Consider the following 19,316-nt stretch of genomic DNA (forward strand, 5'->3'; position numbering starts at 1 on the left):
TTAAGATATGTTTGTGTATCTCATTTAAAAATACAACGTATAATTAAGAAATATTGGTTAGTAGGTAATCATCTATAATAGTCAAGCTTATAGTCATGTTAATTAGGTTTTCTAGATATATAGAGATATATTTCAGTTAGATAGGTTATTTTTCAAATCTTTCAGGGACCTTCTGAATATGGCATTTAAAGTGTTTTAATACTTAGGACTTTTCATGGCATGAGACACATCTGTTCCTGGCAGCACCAATCTGCTTCAAGAGGATGATGGGCATTGAAGAGGCTTGTTAAAAAAATTGGTTAGCTTTTTGTCCAAGACTCTGATCTTATCTGCACTTCTTGATGATATGCTGTATGAACTGGACATGCAGGACTCACAGAGAAATGACTGCTGGACTTGCCTAAAGGAGAAACTATCCTTCAGAGTTTTTACTTCATGAAAGAGACTGCCAGAATATGCCACCAGGACACAAAAGAAAGTGACTGACAAACTAACAATATAGGCAGTGCTGTCTTAGAAATGTCCTGTTTCATGGAAAAGTCTGCCATATACTATGAGCCTATAGGCTGAAAATGAATGCCCCAATGGTACAGAAGAACATTGGGTGACTCTCCAGGTAGCAAGATGTCTCTGTCATTTCTAGAGTTTTGGAAGTTGCCTACAATGTACTTTCTTTTTACTTAGGTAATATTATATCCTTCTCGAGTCTTTGATGGAGTTGAAGAACAGATAGTTATAGTTTTTGTTAGATATAATAACAGATAATGTAGATATAAATATTCTAACTGTAATTCTAGCTTGATAACTGTTTTATGTAATTTTACTATGTTAAAGTTAAAACCTTCCTTTTTATTTAAGCTGAAAATGGGAGGCAATGTGGAATTCCCCTTTGTATGTTGTGAATACCATTGGTTAATAAAGAAACTGTTTGAGCCTATATAAGAGCAGGGCAAATAGAGCTAGGGCGCAGAAAACTAAATTGAATGCTGGGAGAAAGAAGGCAGAGTGAGGGAGAAGCCATGGAGCCACTTTCAGAGACAGACACATCACAACTTTGGCGATTAGGCACAGCCATGTGGCGATACACAAATTAATGGAGATGGTTAGTTTAGGATAGAATTAGCCAGAAATATGCTTAAGCTATTGGCAAAACAGTACTACAAATAATATAGTTTTTATGTGGTTATTTCAGGACTGAGAAACTGGGAACAAACAAGTGACCTCCTACAACAATTTTTTTTCCTCATACAATATATTTGAAATTCCATAATCCATGAAAATAAGAATATATGATGAATTATCAATATACCAAATACAACCCATTTTTCTATTGTTTGTCACTCATAAAGAACAACTTAGAAATTTATAATCTCTGGGTAAGACTGGACACAATGCTTTTTGCCTACTCAATTTTATTTAACACATAAAAAAATACATCTATCACGGTCTCATTTTTGAAGGAGCTTCAATGGATGTAACTATCAATCTTGAAGATAACTGTTTTCAGGCAATATCATATATATCCTTGACAACCAGGAATGGTAGTATTTTTTTGAAAATAAACATAGAATATTTTTCTGGATAATATAGGCCCATAATAGATTGAGGCATTTAATTTACCTTGAAATAAAACACTACTGTTTATATTGGAATCAATGATCAATCAATATGGAATATGTTTCCTACTTAGTGATATATATCTCAGTAAGTAAAAATTTCCCCCTGTACTGGGATTACGGAACCTTTAGCATAATTTCTAAATGTAAAAGTAATGATATTTATTGATCAAAATACTCCAATGATTTCTATAGTCTTGCAGACAATTAAGAATAAGATGGTTTATAGATACTGCTTAATAATATCCTAATTAACTACATCACATTTTAAAGCTTTAAATTCAAAACAGTAAATATGTACACTCTTTTCTATTTAGGTAATTGCAAATCTTTCAAGTATTTTGCCCACCAAAGGCTCCAATGAAATTTGGTAGATTTTTTTTCAGGGAATGTGGCTATTGTGTTTCATTTAGATGGAATGTGCAACCTGAATAGTAGAAACAAGATATAGGAACCGGATCATTTTCCTTTTGCTTTCTAAGCTTTCTATACATTGCGTGAGTTATAGACTGAAATTATGAAGACTCATATGTGGTCCTGTGATGATGGTGATCCCACAAGCTCTGGCAAAGCTGTTTGTCACATTCAGTCCCTGATAGAGACCATACCTACCTGGCAAAGAATACTTTTATAAATATGCAATCTAGTTGAAAGGCACATAAGATGGTCCCAAACCTCATTCTTCCTTATTCTCCTACACCCAGAGTTTTCATATCATCTATGTATGGAATTGATAGCACTATCATTTTTCATATGAGTGAAAGAGTAATCAGGTTTTCAGTTGTTTGAAGACCCTTGAATATAGGATCAAACAGTGGTGGTAATTACAGAATTAGTTTAAAATTATGATGAAGGACAATATCTATAGCCATGCATAACTGAATTATCTTCCCAATGGAGAATATTCCATCTGGATTATAGCTTGCATGGAAAGAGAAATCACAATGAAGACCAGAGAAAGATTCTTTCAATCCTATTAATGTTTGGCTGTGGTTTACTATAAAGAGTTTGTTTTGTGCCAGGAGGGCTATACAGCTATGAAGGACAATCACTTTTCCACATGCTTGGTTTAATTGTGCAGAAATTGGAGATGAGCTATATTAGTAGAAATCAGCGATCACCCAGCTGTATTGAGCTGGTCAGAAAAATGTTAATTGCCCTTAGTGGGAGTGAATCATAAATAATTTAATATTAGACAGCCTTAATCTCTTATGAGTAAAATTATTGACACAGTGTTAAAATTAATCTAAATAATCATCAAAACCTGTAGAAATACATTTTTCAATTACATTTGTTAATCAAGATTTTTTAAACTGGAAAATGGAAGTTGTAAAGAGAATACATATATACTACTGCATGGAACTGCATGATTTCTAAAATTGAGAGTTGAAAGAAAATATATCTCAAAAAATAATAAATACTGTCTTTGAAATTTTCTGCTTCATGGAAAAGTCTACTGGATACTATGGTCTGTAGGCTGAAGATGGATACCCCAATGGTATAGAAGAACTTTGGGAGACTGTCCAGGCAGTGAGATGTCTCTGTCAACTCTAGAGTTTTGGAAGTTGTTTACAATGTACTTTCTATTTATTTAGGCAATATTATATCCTTCTGGAATCCTTGATGGAGTTGAAGAATTTATTGTTATAGTTATAGTTTTTTAGTTATGATAAAAGATAAAGCAGACATAAGTATTGTGACTATATATATTGCTTGATAACTATATGTAATTTTAATATGTTAAAGTTAAAATATTCATTTTTATTTAAACATAAAAGGGGAGGTGATGTGGTATTCCCTTCTGTATGCTATGAATACAATAGGTTAATAAAGGAAGTGTCTTGGACCTATGCAGGGAATAGAGGTAGGTGGGGAAAACTAAACTGAATGCTCGGAGAAGAAAGACAAAGTAAGGTGAAGCCGCCAGAGACAGACGTGCTGGTAGGCCACTAGCTTCATGGTAAAATATAACATAATGGAGATGGGTTAATTTTAGAGGTAAGAGCTAGCTAGCAATACACTTAAGCAATTGGCCAAGCAGTCATTAATTAATACAGTTTCTGTGTGATTATTTTAGGTCTGAACTGCCAGGATGCCGGGAACCAACAAGCTGCCTCCTCCAACATTCTTGGAAGACTGTTTACTGTCTAAAGGCTTGCAGCCCAAGTACCTAAATTTGGATTCCCAAACCCATCTAAAAGTTAGACTCCTTAGCACAGAAAGGTTAGTTATCCTAAAGCTTCCATAGTGGATGGGTGTATCACTGCACATGACCTCCACCTGTGCAGTGATACACACACGTGCATGCACACACACACACACACACACACACACACACACACACACACACTCAATCACATATGGAAAAAGTAAGAAGAAGAAAGAAGAAGAATAAGAAAGAGGAGAAGGAGGAGGAAAAAAATAAAGGAAAGTGTAATACTGTTAGATTAGAAAATGTCACTACTGGCATTAGAACAAAAATAGTATAAGGCAGAGTACTACAAATTTTGAATATATCAATAAGGATCAAACAATTACTAGAAACATAGTAATATAGAAGAAATGAAACAGTTTTCTGATATTTTTATACTTTTGATGGTAACTTATTAATACATCTGTATTTTAATGATAAAAACTGATCTTAAAATAGTTTTATTCCTTTTTCTTTATGTTTATTTCTCTGAAACATAGAAATTACTATAAGTAAATGTTACTCTATATACCCTTCATCTACTTTCCTCTTTAAAAAGTAGTGCTTAATCCTAAACTACACCAAATCTCTCACAAATAGCTCAGGAAATATTTCAGGAGAGAGGGTAGAAAGATTATAAGAGCTGGATACTAGGGATGAAGGTGGCAAAACAGTATCATCTGGTCATAACAGAGCCATTGATATTAGGAATTCAAAGATTTTGGTTCCCTGCACAAGACTACACAAGCCCAATCAGTAAAAACCTCAGCATAAATGAGAAGGAGCTAACGAAGCTCAACCCTTAGTTGAAGGACTTTGGAAGCTGTGGTAGGAAAAGTAAGTTTTTCTTCAGAAAGTGATTCCTGTTTAGTTGCCTGTTCTCAATTGATAAGAATATGCTCAACCACATAAGGAAAGCACTAATTGGACTCATTGAACTAGGAAAAGAAGATGTAAAGTTGAGAGGAAGATGTATAGGAATGAAATGAGAATAGTTGATATGAGTAATTTTGGAGTTAATAAAATTGTATACAAATATAAAATTCTCAGTGAATGAATAAAAAGAAAAATATTATTTTAGTGTGTTTTGCTTAAATATTAAATAAAAGATTTGATTATTAGACCTCAGAAATCTTCAAAGTAGTTGACAGAAAAAAATATATTCCAAAGTAGCCATGGGTATTTAAGTTTTAAGGAACAGCTAAGTGTCTAACTAGAGAATGGTATTTTATGTTACATGAATTAACTGCTAATTCTAATTCTGGAGGTAATAAGTAAAAATTATAGGCAAGTTTTCTTTCAATAAAGATGAAATCTCTAAAAATGATTCTGAATTGGCACACACATAAAATTTAAAAGGAATTTATCAAATTAAATAACTGACTTAGTTTTTAGTTGATTTATCAGTACCTTGCTCAGCCATCATCAGAAAAGCTTCCTCCTGCAGCAGATGGGAACAAATACAGAGACCCACAGCCAGACATTCTATAGAGAATAAGAGACCTTGGTCCTAAATCTGCCCCTCAGTGTTCAGGGGACCCCTACAGAGGAGGAGGCAGAAAAAGAGTAAGAGCCAAGGGGCATGGAGGATGCCAAGAAAACAAGACTCTAAATCAACATGAGTGAAGCTCATATGAACTGACAGAAACTGAGGCACCAATCACGGGACCTTCTTGGGTTTTCACTGGGTCCTCTGCACGCATATATGGCTTGAAGTTTAGTGTTTTTTATGATTTCCTGAGTGTGTAAATGAGTGGGTCTCTGATTCTTGTCCCATCTCGTGGGCTCTTTTCTTTCTCTTTGTCTTGTTCAACTCCAATGTGATTTTCCCATGTTTTACATTACTATATTTTATTTTGATAATTTTGTTTTGGAGACAGAGTTTCTCTGTGTAACAGGCCTAGCTGTCCTAGAACTCACTTAGTAGACCAGGCCAGCCTAGAACTCACAGAGACAGCCTGCCTTTGCCTCCGGAGAACTGGGATTAAATTTGTGTGCCAACACTGCCTTACTGTTCCTTTTTAAATTATTTTCTCTTAGAAGCCTGTTTGTTTTCTAATGAGAAAGGAAGTGGATCTGAATGGTAGGAGAGATGAGGAGAAACCCTCCCATATAACTGTCCTTGATGTTTTTCAAAGTCAGGACCTCTTTTATATTAATTACTGTTACAATCATGTGGGCGTATGTGAGTATGTGCATATAAGCACAACCTGCACAGTCTGTAATGTATACTTCATTGTTTTTTGTACAGTCATTTATAGTGCTGCTCTATTTACAATAGCCCGGAAATGGAAACAATCTAAATACCCTTCAGCTGACAAATGGATAATGAAAGTGTATTAATAATATTTTTGTAGTATAGCATAGTATAGTATAGGATATTTTACTGAGATATAGAAAGATGAAACCATGACATTTGCAGGTAAATGGATGGAAGCAGAAAAGATCATACTGAGTGACGAGAACCAGACTTAGAAAGAGAAATGCTATATATGCTTCATCATCTGATTTCCTAGCTCTGAACCATTGAATCATTCAGGTAATATAACCTGAAGTAATCATAGAAAACAGAAAAGTTAAGAGTCTTTGGGTGGGGCTTAATAAAGAAAAAATAATAGTATGTAAGTAAGAGGAAAAGTGAGGTGGGAAAAAATAGGGTGTCTCTTGTTATGGAGAAAGGAGAGAAAAGGTAAAAATAGCAGAGATGTATGAAAAAGTATAAAGCAACTCAAAAATAAAAGGAATAATTTAAAAATATCTTTAATAAAAGTTAAGTCAGCATCCAAATACGCAGACACGCATTTGCAGTTATATGTGCACACACACACACACACACACTTTAGACACACGTCCTTCTAAGAGTACTTGGTTTCTGGAATCAAAAGGTATCATGGAAACTTTCAAAGGAGGTAATTACCAGCATTCCTACTGAGCTATGATGCCTATGAATTACAGCAATCAGCATGACAAGGTAACCTAAGGATGCAGCATTGGCCTGAATACCTTGATGGTAACCATCAGCCTCTCACTGATGAACCACTGAATGAGAAAGGAATTGCGCCTAGCTTCGGAAATCTAACCAGCTATCCAGGTCTAGTGAAGTTATGAGCCTAAGAAGGGGATCTATTGCTGCCATTAACTAAACCAGCATAATCCCTAAGTACATTATAAATAAATGTCCTTTACCCACAGATAAGCATAGTTATTACCTTTCAAAGGAAATTCCCTTTACAATATATGGAGATGGCTACTGAAAACCATAATCAAAATTCAGTGCTGTGGAACCAGTCCTGAGTGATACATCTACAACAGAAATCCTGCTTCTAAGGTGCAAGGATCATTGTGGAAGAGTGGGTGCAGACTGTAAGAGCCAGAAGAACAAGGAGTTTGTTGGGAGACTGTGTTTCCTGACTGTGTTAGGAGTGACATATAATGTCTCACCAACATGGTTGTTGATACATGACTTGAACTGATGCAACAAAAGTAGATATGCTGACATGGAAGGGGGAGAGCTCACACAGCCACAGACCTACAAAGAACTATAGGCAACTAGGAAATGCTGAGAATATGAGAACTGGTCCTTTCTACTGGAGAGTACAACAAATGGTTATCCAGTACTAACTGGTAGGCCCTGACAAAAGGCACACACTCAGTTTGCATTCCTATGCACTGAAGAACTACTTGCTCAGTGGTGTCAGCACTCCCAATGGGACATGTCCTTTCCAATTAAACACTAATCAGGATAATGTACCCATAGACTTGTGTACACACCTATCTACTTGAGACATTTTTTTCTATTGACGTTCCCTTTTCGAAAGTGACTCTAGCTTGAGTTACATTGAAAAAAAAAAAACAAACTAGGAGCATAACTTTAAGTCTATGTTCCCTGCATTTAATGGTTAGACTATTTACTATCTTTACATATATCAATATCTGTATTAATATTATTAGATCTAATATAATATTAATATAAATGGCTTTTTTCCCTCAAAATGTAGTTACTAATTTAAGTTATTACAGTAGCAAGCATAGTGTCTACTATCCTGCTAAACACTAAGTCAGCTGGAACCCAGATGTTCATCTTAACAGCCTGCTTGCACAGCAAAATTTTTAGAAGGATATTAATTTTATCTTAATAATAAAGATCCATGGTATGCATTATGCTGTTTTTCACAAAGAAAGAAAGATCACACAAAAAATAATCCCAGATGATGTTTCTATTATTATTAATGGATTAAGTCTAATAGGGAAAAAAATCTCTTTTGGAAGAAAACAAATCATTTTTGTTGGTAGATTATCTCCAGTGAAATAATTAACCAGTAATATTGTATAGAAATGGGGTTAAGTTATTCTGGATACTTTTGAAAAGAATTAAAGGTGTAAAAGCAATAAAACCATAAAAATAACACTTGGACATGCCATCCTTTGTATATAACTCAGGCAGTCACATAGTAATTTATTCTAGAAGAGCCCCTACTTAGTCTAAAGTTCTGTTGTTTCTCTCAGAAAATTATAACATGTTGAACAAGGGTTCTACATTTGCTGTTTGTACAAACTCCTTAAAGTATGAACCTGATCTGATTACCATAATTTAGGGAAAATGATGAACAGCTAACAGGCTAAAATAAGAAGGTAATGTAAATTGGATAATTTAGAGAGAAAATAATATGTAGAATTCACATGAAAGCTACAAGGACATGGTGACATATTGAAGAATATCAAATGAGAAATTTCTGAATATTGCTATAATTGTAAGACAGGATTCCAAAGACTAGGCTCTTGGTTATTTTAGACTATAATCAAACACTTCTTGGAGACAATAAAGATAACACAACCAAGATTATATATTCTTTTGAATCCTTAGGTACACATTTGTTCACGGTTCTGATTAAGGAAGTATTTTAGAGAAAACTGTGAGATGCTTAGATACGGACTGTTCTCACTACATGTGATTTTACCGAAGGAAAAAAAAAATCATGATTTGAATCGGAACTCTTTTGCTATGCACTTTGCCTCTTTAATGGCTCTTTTACAATGGAGATCCTGTTTTAAATACACAGTGACACCATGTTTTTATTCTACTACCTATTGCCTCCTCACATGTTAGATTCTTGAGCCTAAACCTTGTACCAATTCCTGAGAGATGGAGTTCATCATAAGTGAGTTATTTTACTCTTACTTCTTTCCTCATCAAATTACCTTTGTCTAGTCCAAATTTTATTTTTTTCTTTCCAAAGTAAATCTTTTTATTATTGTTTGTCTTTTGTCTTGCAATGACTTGATAGTCTATGTCAAATATGTCTTCCTTTTGCATCTTCCGTTGACTGAAGACTTTCTGAAGGTACCAGCGTTTGCGAAACTAACCAGTCTCCTTTCCCCTCTTACTTGGTTTGAATATCCAGACAAATGAATAATTCAGAGTAATTGCAGACTATTAGCACTAATCAGAAACAAATGCAAATATTTTATAAGGAAAAATATCTTCCTCTTAGACTTAGTTGAAACACGATTAATAAAATTACTTAAGTCTGATACTTAGACTTACTTACTGTCAATTATCTTGATTTACTGAAAAAAAAATGACTAGATTTAATAGGGCGACAGAAGGGTCAATGCTCATGGGTAGATTACCTGTGATACTCTTCTCTACATCTTATCCCCTGCTCTTAAATGTTTACTTCCACATCTCTTCTAGTGAGGATGTTTCAACACACAGCTAATCTATTAAACATTTTCCTGTGCCATACCACTCAAGGCATGTTAAACGCTGTAGCCTGCTGCTTCATGGCACTGCAAGTTAACATCCTTCCTGCATTTTTAGATCATAAAATGTATTTCAGAAAACTAAGTTGGAAATAAGTTTCACACTATGTGTAAGTAGCATGAAATAGACTAACATAAAATTGAGGCTCACTGAATAGCGAGCATTAATATTATTATTGTTATAGCTTAATGTTTTAAAAAATTAAATCACAAAGCACATTTTCTATTTTAGAAAGAGGGTTTTGTAACAGAATTAAACCCTGTATTTGATGCAAAGCCAGTTCTTTTCAGTGTGCCTTGAATCGATATTTGCCTTTCTGGTCTATTTATCCTAAGCAAGATGTAACACAGAGTGAACAATCTGTCATAATAACCTGGAACAGCTAGGGAGTCTCTGCAGCTATCTATCATGATGGTTAATACTAAAGTAGCATTAACCAAATATGATGTTGTTTCTTCTTTTTTTACTCTGCCTCTTACTTAGTTTCAGGTAAAAGACTATAGACAGAGACCCTGGGATTGTTCAGTGAGTGGGTCAGGGCAGTTGCCATAAAAGTCTACGATGGGGGCTTTATCCCTACAACCAACATAAAAGTAAATTGAGAAAAGCAACTGCACAAAGTTGTCTTCTGATCTCTACTTGCATGTTATAGCATGTAATTCACACATGCCATTAGAATATAAATACATAAACTCATAGGCAGATATGGATAAGATAGAAATTCTTATCAAAGATTAAAAAAAGATAACTATTTTCATAAGAAACTGTAAAGGCTTTGGATTTCTGAACATACAATTAAAATATTTAAAATTATAAAACATATCCTTTTAATTAAACATTCCTAATAATTCTATTGTAATATATTTATTGTTCATAGAGAAAGATGTCATAGTTATTTTAATGAAAATATATCATGTATGCTGAATATATTCAACATTCTTCCTCCTGTTTCTAATCTCTTCTCTTCTTTTAGTCCCCCATAGCTTCATTTAGTCTTATTTCATTAAACTCAAGATCTAGCTTTCTTTAAAAGTTGAGAAATAAAACAGGAGTAATCAGTGTCCCTGCATTAGCACAATAACGCTAGCACTTGTGAATGTGATGCCAGAGAATTATGAGTTTTAACCCCGAGTGATCTGTAAGGCTAAATTGTGTTTCAAAGTGAAAAAAAAATGTAAAATAATAAAATGCTCATGGGCATAGGTTCCATGTACAAATACATTTGAATCTAAATGCTCACAAATCTTGGCCCACTTATTGTTTTTGATACTTTTGCCATTTGCATAGAATAGGTATCCCCAAGATTTCATATCATAAAGAAATTTTAAAACAGAAAGAGAATATGATATCAGATATTTTGAATAGTACTGAGGCCTTGATAACCAAGCAAGTATTACTACCATCAGTAAGCATTTTGTTGCATACAGAACAACTTAGAAATTTTGTCACTTAAGTAGAAAATAAAGCTATAGTTTCCTTGATGTGCCTTGGTATGATTTTGAAGCTGATTTCTGGTTTGTTAATCATCATTCAGATTGTTTCTATAACTATAAAATATAGTATATGAAGACTGAAAGTTGCCTTTAAAATTATTGAAATAATTTACTTCTTATTTGAGTACAACTTTACATTTTGGAATTAGGAGTAGGAGAGAGCACACCCCTTTTAAGTATTCATAGGCAATAAAAATCCCTGGCTGTATGATTGATTTTACAGGCAATTGAGTGTTACCTTATCTCTGCATAATTGCAGCTATAGGAAACATTAGGTAGGCAATAAAACCCTTTCACACCTCTGACATAGCATTTAATTGAGAAGAAAATGGGGTAGGGCTCATCTTTGGATGGAAAAATATTTTGTTTTTAATGAAAAATATGCTTTTCTCTATCCACAAAAATAATGGCTTAAAAACAAAGTTATGATTCTTGACTATAATTATTCTCTTTCTCTGGGCCATCAAATAATATATCCTGAGTAGATAGCCAGTGACATTATCCAAAGAATAATACAATTGATATTGTTAAGCAATTCTCAATTACTTAAGTAATTTACAATTTCCATTCAAGTGCCCAATTTATACTCTAGAATCTGGGTTTTAAACTATCAGTTGGTCAAAAACACAAAAAATAAGATTCTGTGGGATACCAAACCCCAACTAATATATCAGCAACAAAATTTATATACGCAAGGGCCAGTAAAAATCATCAAAGAGGGAACAGAAAGATTATAAGAGCTGGAGGAGCAAGATTCTTGTAACTAGACAGTGTCCTTTAGGAAAGACAGTGAAAATGCATCCACAAAATCTCCACAATATGCTTGGTGATCAGCATAATTAGAATACCATATGACATGCCAATATTGACAGGGAAATTTTAACATGGTATCACTTTAAATAAAGAGTTATAGCTGGACAATGGTTGATGAAAGTAGGATAATGATGGAGGAAGGTCATTGGCCAATAAAGAAACTGCTTGGCCCTGTGGGTGGAGTAAACAGAACAAAATGCTGGGAGGAAGAGGAAGTGAGGTCAGAGTCCCGACAGCTCTCCTCTAGGGAGCAGACGCCTCAGCAGAGACGCCATGCCCTGCTTCCTGGCACAAGCGATGAAGGTCCGACCCAGGATGGACATAGGCTAGAATCTTCCCGGTAAGCGCACCTTGGGGTGCTACACACAGATGATTAGAAATGGGCTAAATTAATATGTGAGAATTAGCCTAGAAGAGAATGGGCCAAGCAGTGTTTAAAAGAATACAGTGTCCATGTAATTATTTCGGGGCATAAGCTAGCCGGGCAGGCGGCTGGGGTGTTGGGGACACAGCCCTGCCGCTCTTATTACTACAGTTGGCGCCCAGACGTGTGGACAACTAAACCCATTTAAAAAACCTGAGAAGGCTTAAAAATAACGGAAAGAGAGTTTAACACAGATTTTTGCTGTTTGTTGGTGGCGTGCTGTAGAGAGATTTCCTGATTCGGCAACAGTAGCAGAAAAAACGCGGTGTCATTTTAAAGTGCGACTTCCTGGGGCTGTGCCGCCATTGTGATCTCTGTCTGGCTCCTGCGGGAGACAGAGCTTTTGAATAGAGCATTTGGAGTAAAGTGCTATGATTTGTTTGATGGCAACTAGACCCGCTGTGTTCTCGGGTCTGCTCTGCTTGCAAGAGGCAAGCATGCGCTTTCTTCTAAGAGAAGCTTCCTGACTCAGCTTTAGCTGCAAAGATTGCAGCTCATTAAGAGGTCCTGCCACGAAACACTTAAATGGTGTTGACGAAAAGCTGAATGCATGCTTTTCGGTTTTCAGCTGTAGCAGGAAAAAAAGCTGCGCCGTTTAAAAATGCCAGCTTTCTGGGCCATCCTGCCAGGGCAAACTCTGACTGTTTGAGGCAGGAGGGCTGGCTACCAAGAGAGGACTTGAGTGTTGTCTGTTGTAGCTCACTTGCTGGCAGGGACCTTGAAATGCCATACAGTTGTTGCAGTAAACATGGCTACAGCCTGTATATCCGCCATGAGGCTGGAAAGCTAAGGAATGGACTGGATCTAGCTGGCAAAGCCACGCCTTTAGTCCTACTGAGATTGCTTGGTAAATTAAAGATTCATGTGGTCAGAAAAAGGGAGATATACAGTAAAGAGAGATTCAAAGACAAAGAAAATTTCTAAATGGTTTGAAGTGTGTTAAAAATATATGCAGACTAAAATTTAAAGTTCTTAAAGTAAAAAACAAAAAAAGGAAGAGAGTTGTTGTGTGTGGTAGCACATGCCTTTAATCCCAGTGCCTAGAAGGCAGAGGCAAACAGATCTCTGTGAGTTCAAGGTGTAGTAGCTTACACCTTTAATCCCAATGCCTGGGAGGCAGAGACAGGCGGATCTCTGAGAGTTCAAAGACAGCCTGGTCTACAGAGTTACTTCAGGTCAAAGATACAGAGAACCTGGCTCAAAAAGCAAAAAGTTAAAAGTAAAAATAAAAGAAATAGAGCTTAAAACAAAGCTGTACAAAGATGGAAAATACACAGAGAATTTTGATACTGTATGCTATTGTGCTCTCTTTGAATTGTTTGAATGCTGAGGAAAGAGCAAAAGCTACTAAAAGATATTTATTTATAAATGCTGCTGAACTAATCCAACATAGATATTTTGAATTTGAATCTAAGGATATGATACTTTGGAAAGGAGTTTCTTATTTTGTTTTCACAGAGGATGAGACGCTGTTCATTTCTTCTATTCCGATTTGGTATGATGGACCACACCCTCCTGAAGGGTTGGTGTGAACACCTTCAGAAAATTGCTTCGCTCAACTGCCAACTGAGATGAAACTAGCACACAGGTTATACCATGAAAGACCTAATTAACGATGCCCCCATTCAGCAGGAAGCAGTTTGGAGAGAAATAACTGCACCCATATTCCCAAAAAATGTTTATAAATGTTCTTTTACATTTAAAGGGGGATATGATATAGGTATGAATAATTTGCATTAGTGTAGATTTTGCTTTATTGATAGAGATTTAAGGTCAATTTTGTTATATATATATATATATATATATATATATATATATATATATATATGTGTGTGTGTGTGTGTGTTTCTGATTTTGATTAAGGTATTGTGATTGTGTAGTTCATTTAAATATGTACTGTATAATTAATAAATATAGGTTGTTAATGGATAATCATCGATAATAGTAAAGCTTGTAGTCATGTTAGTTAATATTTTCTAGATGTGCGTAGATATATTTTAGATAGACATTCTTTATGTCTTTCAAAGATTACAGAATAGGACATTTAATGTTTTAATAACTTAGGACTTTTCATGACAATGAGACACTCTGCTCCTGGCAGCACCAATCTACTTCAAGAGGAAGATGGGCATCGAAGAGGCTCCTTATGGAGTTTGATAGCCATTTGGGCAAGAAACTGCTCTTGCCTGGACTATTGCATAAACTGGACACAGAGAACCCGCAGAGAGAGGACTACCTGCCTAAGGTGAGATGATCTTTCGGGGTTCCTGATTCATGAAAGAGTCTGTGAGACATTCTGCAGGACACAACAGATAGTGACTGAACTGACTTTGAATTTTCCTGCTTTATGGAAATGTCTGCTGGATACCATGGGCCCGAAGGCTGAAGATGGATGCCCCAACGGTACAGAAGAACTTTGGGTGATTGTCCAGGCAGCGAGATGTCTCCGTCATTTCTAGTGTTTTAAAAGTTGCTTTTTTCGCCGGGCGATGGTGGCGCACGCCTTTAATCCCAGCACTCGGGAGGCAGAGGTAGGCGGATCTCTGGGAGTTCGAGACCAGCCTGGTCTAGAGAGCTAGTTCCAGGACAGGCTCCAAAGCCACAGAGAAACCCTGTCTCGAAAAACCAAAAAAAAAAAAAAAAAAAAAAAGTTGCTTTTTTCTTGTTTGCTTAGGTAGTATTGTATCTTTCTGGAGTCTTTGATGGAGTTAAGAATAGTTAGTTATAGTTATACTTTTCCTTAGTTATGATAAAGATTATTGTAACTTTTACTTGATAACTGTTTTGTTATATGCAATTTTGCTATGTTAAAGTTAAAGCCTTTTTTTTTTGTTTAAACCGAAAAAGGGGAAATGATGGAGGAAGGTCATTGGCCAATAAAGAAACTGCTTGGCCCTGTGGGTGGAGTAAACAGAACAAAATGCTGGGAGGAAGAGGAAGTGAGGTCAGAGTCTCGACAGCTCTCCTCTAGGGAGCAGATGCCTCAGCAGAGACGCCATGCCCTGCTCCCTGGCAGACACAAGCGATGAAGGTCCGACCCAGGATGGACATAGGCTAGAATCTTCCCGGTAAGCGCACCTTGGGGTGCTACACACAGATGATTAGAAATGGGCTAAATTAATATGTGAGAATTAGCCTAGAAGAGAATGGGCCGAGCAGTGTTTAAAAGAATACAGTGTCCATGTAATTATTTCGGGGCATAAGCTAGCCGGGCAGGCGGCTGGGGTGATGGGGACGCAGCCCCGCCGCTCTTATTACTACAGGATAATTAATATCATCGATGACTGACCTCTTACATACGATGTCCAGTCCAAGGTGTTAGCACAGGACAAATGTGCATACAATGCTAAGTAGACTAGTAAGTTATATATACATGCATACACATACCATACATATATAATGCATACATATGTTGTACATATATGTACACATATTTATAATATATAATAATGTTAATTTGTATAGCTACCATAGATTTCAGATAGAGGAACACAGACAAACTTGAACGGGGAGGGAGCAGTGGCAGTGATGCAAGCATGGTGTCTTTGGGTGAAGTCTTTAAAGTGAAAATTATAAGAAAACATTTAATTTCACAACATATTAAGTATCAGCATCACAGATTTTAAGGATATTATTTCAGAAAGAATATTGCTTTCAACAAAGTACCAGATATTCTTATTTGCATTATCAAATATCAAATAACTACAAGGTTATTATTGGTTCGATATATATATATATATATATATATATATATATATTTTAAACACAGTCATTACTTGTAGTAGTGTCAAGTTTATTTTGCAGATATATTTAGTGTTTTGATAGCACTCTGTTTAATTGATTACTGAGGCAAATATGGAAAATACCTACTGTGAAGACTTAGAAAACAGCCTGGCGTGGTGGCACCTGCCCTTAATCCTAGGGCTTGGGAGGCAGAGGAGGGTAGATCTCTATGAGTTTGAGGCCAGCTTACTCTAGGGAGCAAGTTCCAGGGTAGCTAGGGTGGTTTCACAGAGTAACCAGTTTCTTGAACCCATCCAAATGCTTGATAACTTGTAAGGAGTGCTTTCTCAATCCTGTTACAGATACATTGAATTTGTAAGAGCACACATGTTTACTACATTTAAAATTGTCATATATTTTATATATTTATTTTCATTGGCTTTCCTACGCTTGTCTTAATTAACTATGATACACACATATATGTACACAACTATTTGTTAGAAGGAATGCACTCTGGCATACAAACCAGGCAAATTTTTTTAAAAAAATCTTAACATTTATTACATATATATTTTGATCTTGATTCTATATCTAACACTTTTAAAGAAATATTTTCTCACAAAAAATTCTTTGGAAAAATATCAATATCACACATGAGGATATGGAAAACTTAAACTGTTACCCAGGATCAATTGATTTATGCAACCCAGGTTTGACTTTTGATTATTGATCTGTATTTGCTTGTCTATGTTTGCCTTAATGTAACAGTAGGAACATATGTTATTTTATGTTTGCTTAGGAAAACCATGACATGTATGTGAATCCCCATATATGATTACCCTTTAATTATGTATAATGTGGTGATTTGAATAGGAATGGCCCCCACAGGATCATAGATTTAAATTTTTGGTCACCAGGGAGAGGCATAATTAAAAGGTATGGCCTAGTTGGACTCTAAGCTGACAAGCCCTTTCCTCCCCATGTTGTCTTGGTCATGATCTTTCATAACAGCAATAGGAACCGTAACTAAGTAAGACAGCATAGTATAACATAATTTATTGAATTAACATGCTATTTGTTCTTGACATGTCTCAGTTTCCTGCTAAAAAACATTTTTCTCCTGTGTAAATTGGGAGCATGGGTATCTTGGAGGAGGGCTGAAGGGGAGGAGAGAGGCAGGGAGGGGAGCAGAGAAAAATGTAGAGCTCAATAAAAATTAATCAATAAAACAAAATACCATACTTTTCATGTATTTCTAAAAGGAATGAAAGGCATGTCCAAAGAATTCAGTCACTTCTCTAAAACTGTAGGCTGAAATAAACTGAAATAATTTTTCATTTTATTGGAGAAGACCATGTCTGTCTGGCATGCATTTATAAAAGGAAACGAAAGAGATTTCCCACTTGTCTCCATACCTCTTCATGCAGTTCCCTCCAACGAGAATTAAATGTCTCAAGTTCCTCATTGATTAGTTCATCCATGACTCCTCCATCTGTTAGGGTCTGTGCCAATATGCGAATCTGATTTGGGTTATCTTCTGAATGTTGCATCAAATTTTCAAGAGACTGAAACACATTTTCTATAATTAATATTTCTCCTTTTTCTACGTATTCTAATTTATGCACAAAGTTCAGCATTTTCTCATTTTCACACAATTAAGACATTAGCAGTGTAAAGCAACATTTAATTTGGATAATAAAGCCTGAAGGAGCACTCTTTAAAAATGGGAGGATGGCTTTTGATTTTTCACTGACTTGTCATTATTTTATAGACTGTGATTTTAAAACATGACACTTTCTTAGGGATGACCTTTGCTCTAAAACGTGAAAAGGTAAAGTGCTCAATTTCTCTCTCTTTTTGCTTGTTTGTTTTGTTTTGATTTGGATTTTTCTTTGTTTTCTTTTGTAATGGTCAGTGACATGTAAATAATGTGATTCTTCTGAAAATATGTGCAGTAGCAGCTCATAAGCTGTTTCTTCTCAAAGAAACTCCTTCACTCTTCACATATTTTCACATTGACATCTTAGGACTGGAAGTAGATAGAAATGACATGAAATTCCTTAGTGCTCAGAAAGAGACAGCAGACAGAAATCACCGGGGGATTTTGGCTGGACCATTGTCATTTCTGCGTAATTTTCTTTGTGATGTGAAGCGTGTGTGTGTGTGTGTGTGTGTGTGTGTGTGTGTGTGTCTGTGTGTGTCTGTGTTTGGATGTATGATTGTGTACATGTATATGTGTGTGTGCTGAGAAAAGATGTTTCCTTTCATTTTGGGGGAAGTTTGCTGCCAAGTCATTTCCTGGCTTTCTATTATTTACAGCCTTCTAATCCTTAATTGAAAAAAATGTTTAACGTTGATAGATTTTTTTGGATAGATTATATAAAGAAACATAATCTCAATGCCAGTTTTATGTATTCTAGGGAATAAGTAATCCAATATCATTTCACTAGAACTTACAACCATATAAAAAGTGATAAATACAGGCTCCAATTCTTTCAATCAGTGGTTGTTTCCAAAATCATGAAACTGTTCTCAGAGGTGTTTTATGTCATTCTTATAGGCCTATTACTTTTTAAATTCTGAACAACTTCAATATATCTTGCTCTGAAGTTTCTAGAGCATCAGAATATTATTATTTCCTAATTGTTTTGCAAAAATGTACTTTTTACATCTAAAATCTATAAAAAACTCATCAAAATTTTAATACAAAAATGTTAGTAATGATTTTTCTAGTAACATTTCATTATATGTAGCAAATATGTGCATTTTATAAAACTTTTAGTAGAGCAATTTCCTCTCCTTAATTCCTGATGAAGTATATGACCTGTTAATTAAATAAAAGATAAACTGATTAATTAAAGGTTAACTGATTTTCCCTTTCCCAGAGGATCCTGAAGAAGTAGGGGTGTGGGAAGAATATGCTAAAATGTATATATAAATTTAAACAAAAATGCAAACAAAAACAATATCAATTAAGAATTCAGTTATATAAATCTTTAGTAGCTAGGAAATCTGGAAGTACTACAGCTTTTATATTCTTGTCAAATACTGGTACATCCTTTTTGTAATCTAAACTGCCTGCAAGAATAATTGGCAGCAACCTCCCTCATCAAACAAAATTTACAGGCAACAGTCAACAAGATGTTAAATATTAGTAATGAGGCTTCCTCTTCCTCACCTTAACATTCTCCTTTGATGTCTTATCAGTCTTCTCTAAATGGGCTACATTTTATTAGCAACTATAATTATACAAACAATGAGACATTTATACTTTTCCAAATGCATCTAACAC

At 35.3% G+C, this 19,316-nt stretch overlaps 1 protein-coding gene across 1 annotated transcript in view; it reads right to left on the reverse strand.

Annotated features, from left to right (window-relative positions):
* Dmd (dystrophin) overlaps positions 1 to 19,316 on the reverse strand; it is a 1,759,261-nt gene that overhangs the window by 1,304,267 nt on the left and 435,678 nt on the right. The window contains exon 25 of the mRNA XM_041642825.1: positions 17,440 to 17,589. Within this exon, the coding sequence (XP_041498759.1) occupies positions 17,440 to 17,589 (150 nt within the window). The remainder of the gene's footprint in view (positions 1 to 17,439; positions 17,590 to 19,316) is intronic.

The sequence above is a fragment of the Microtus oregoni genome, unplaced genomic scaffold, assembly GCF_018167655.1.
Source record: "Microtus oregoni isolate MIOR12 unplaced genomic scaffold, Mior012 000079F_ref0000094, whole genome shotgun sequence".
Lineage (NCBI taxonomy): Eukaryota > Metazoa > Chordata > Mammalia > Rodentia > Cricetidae > Microtus > Microtus oregoni.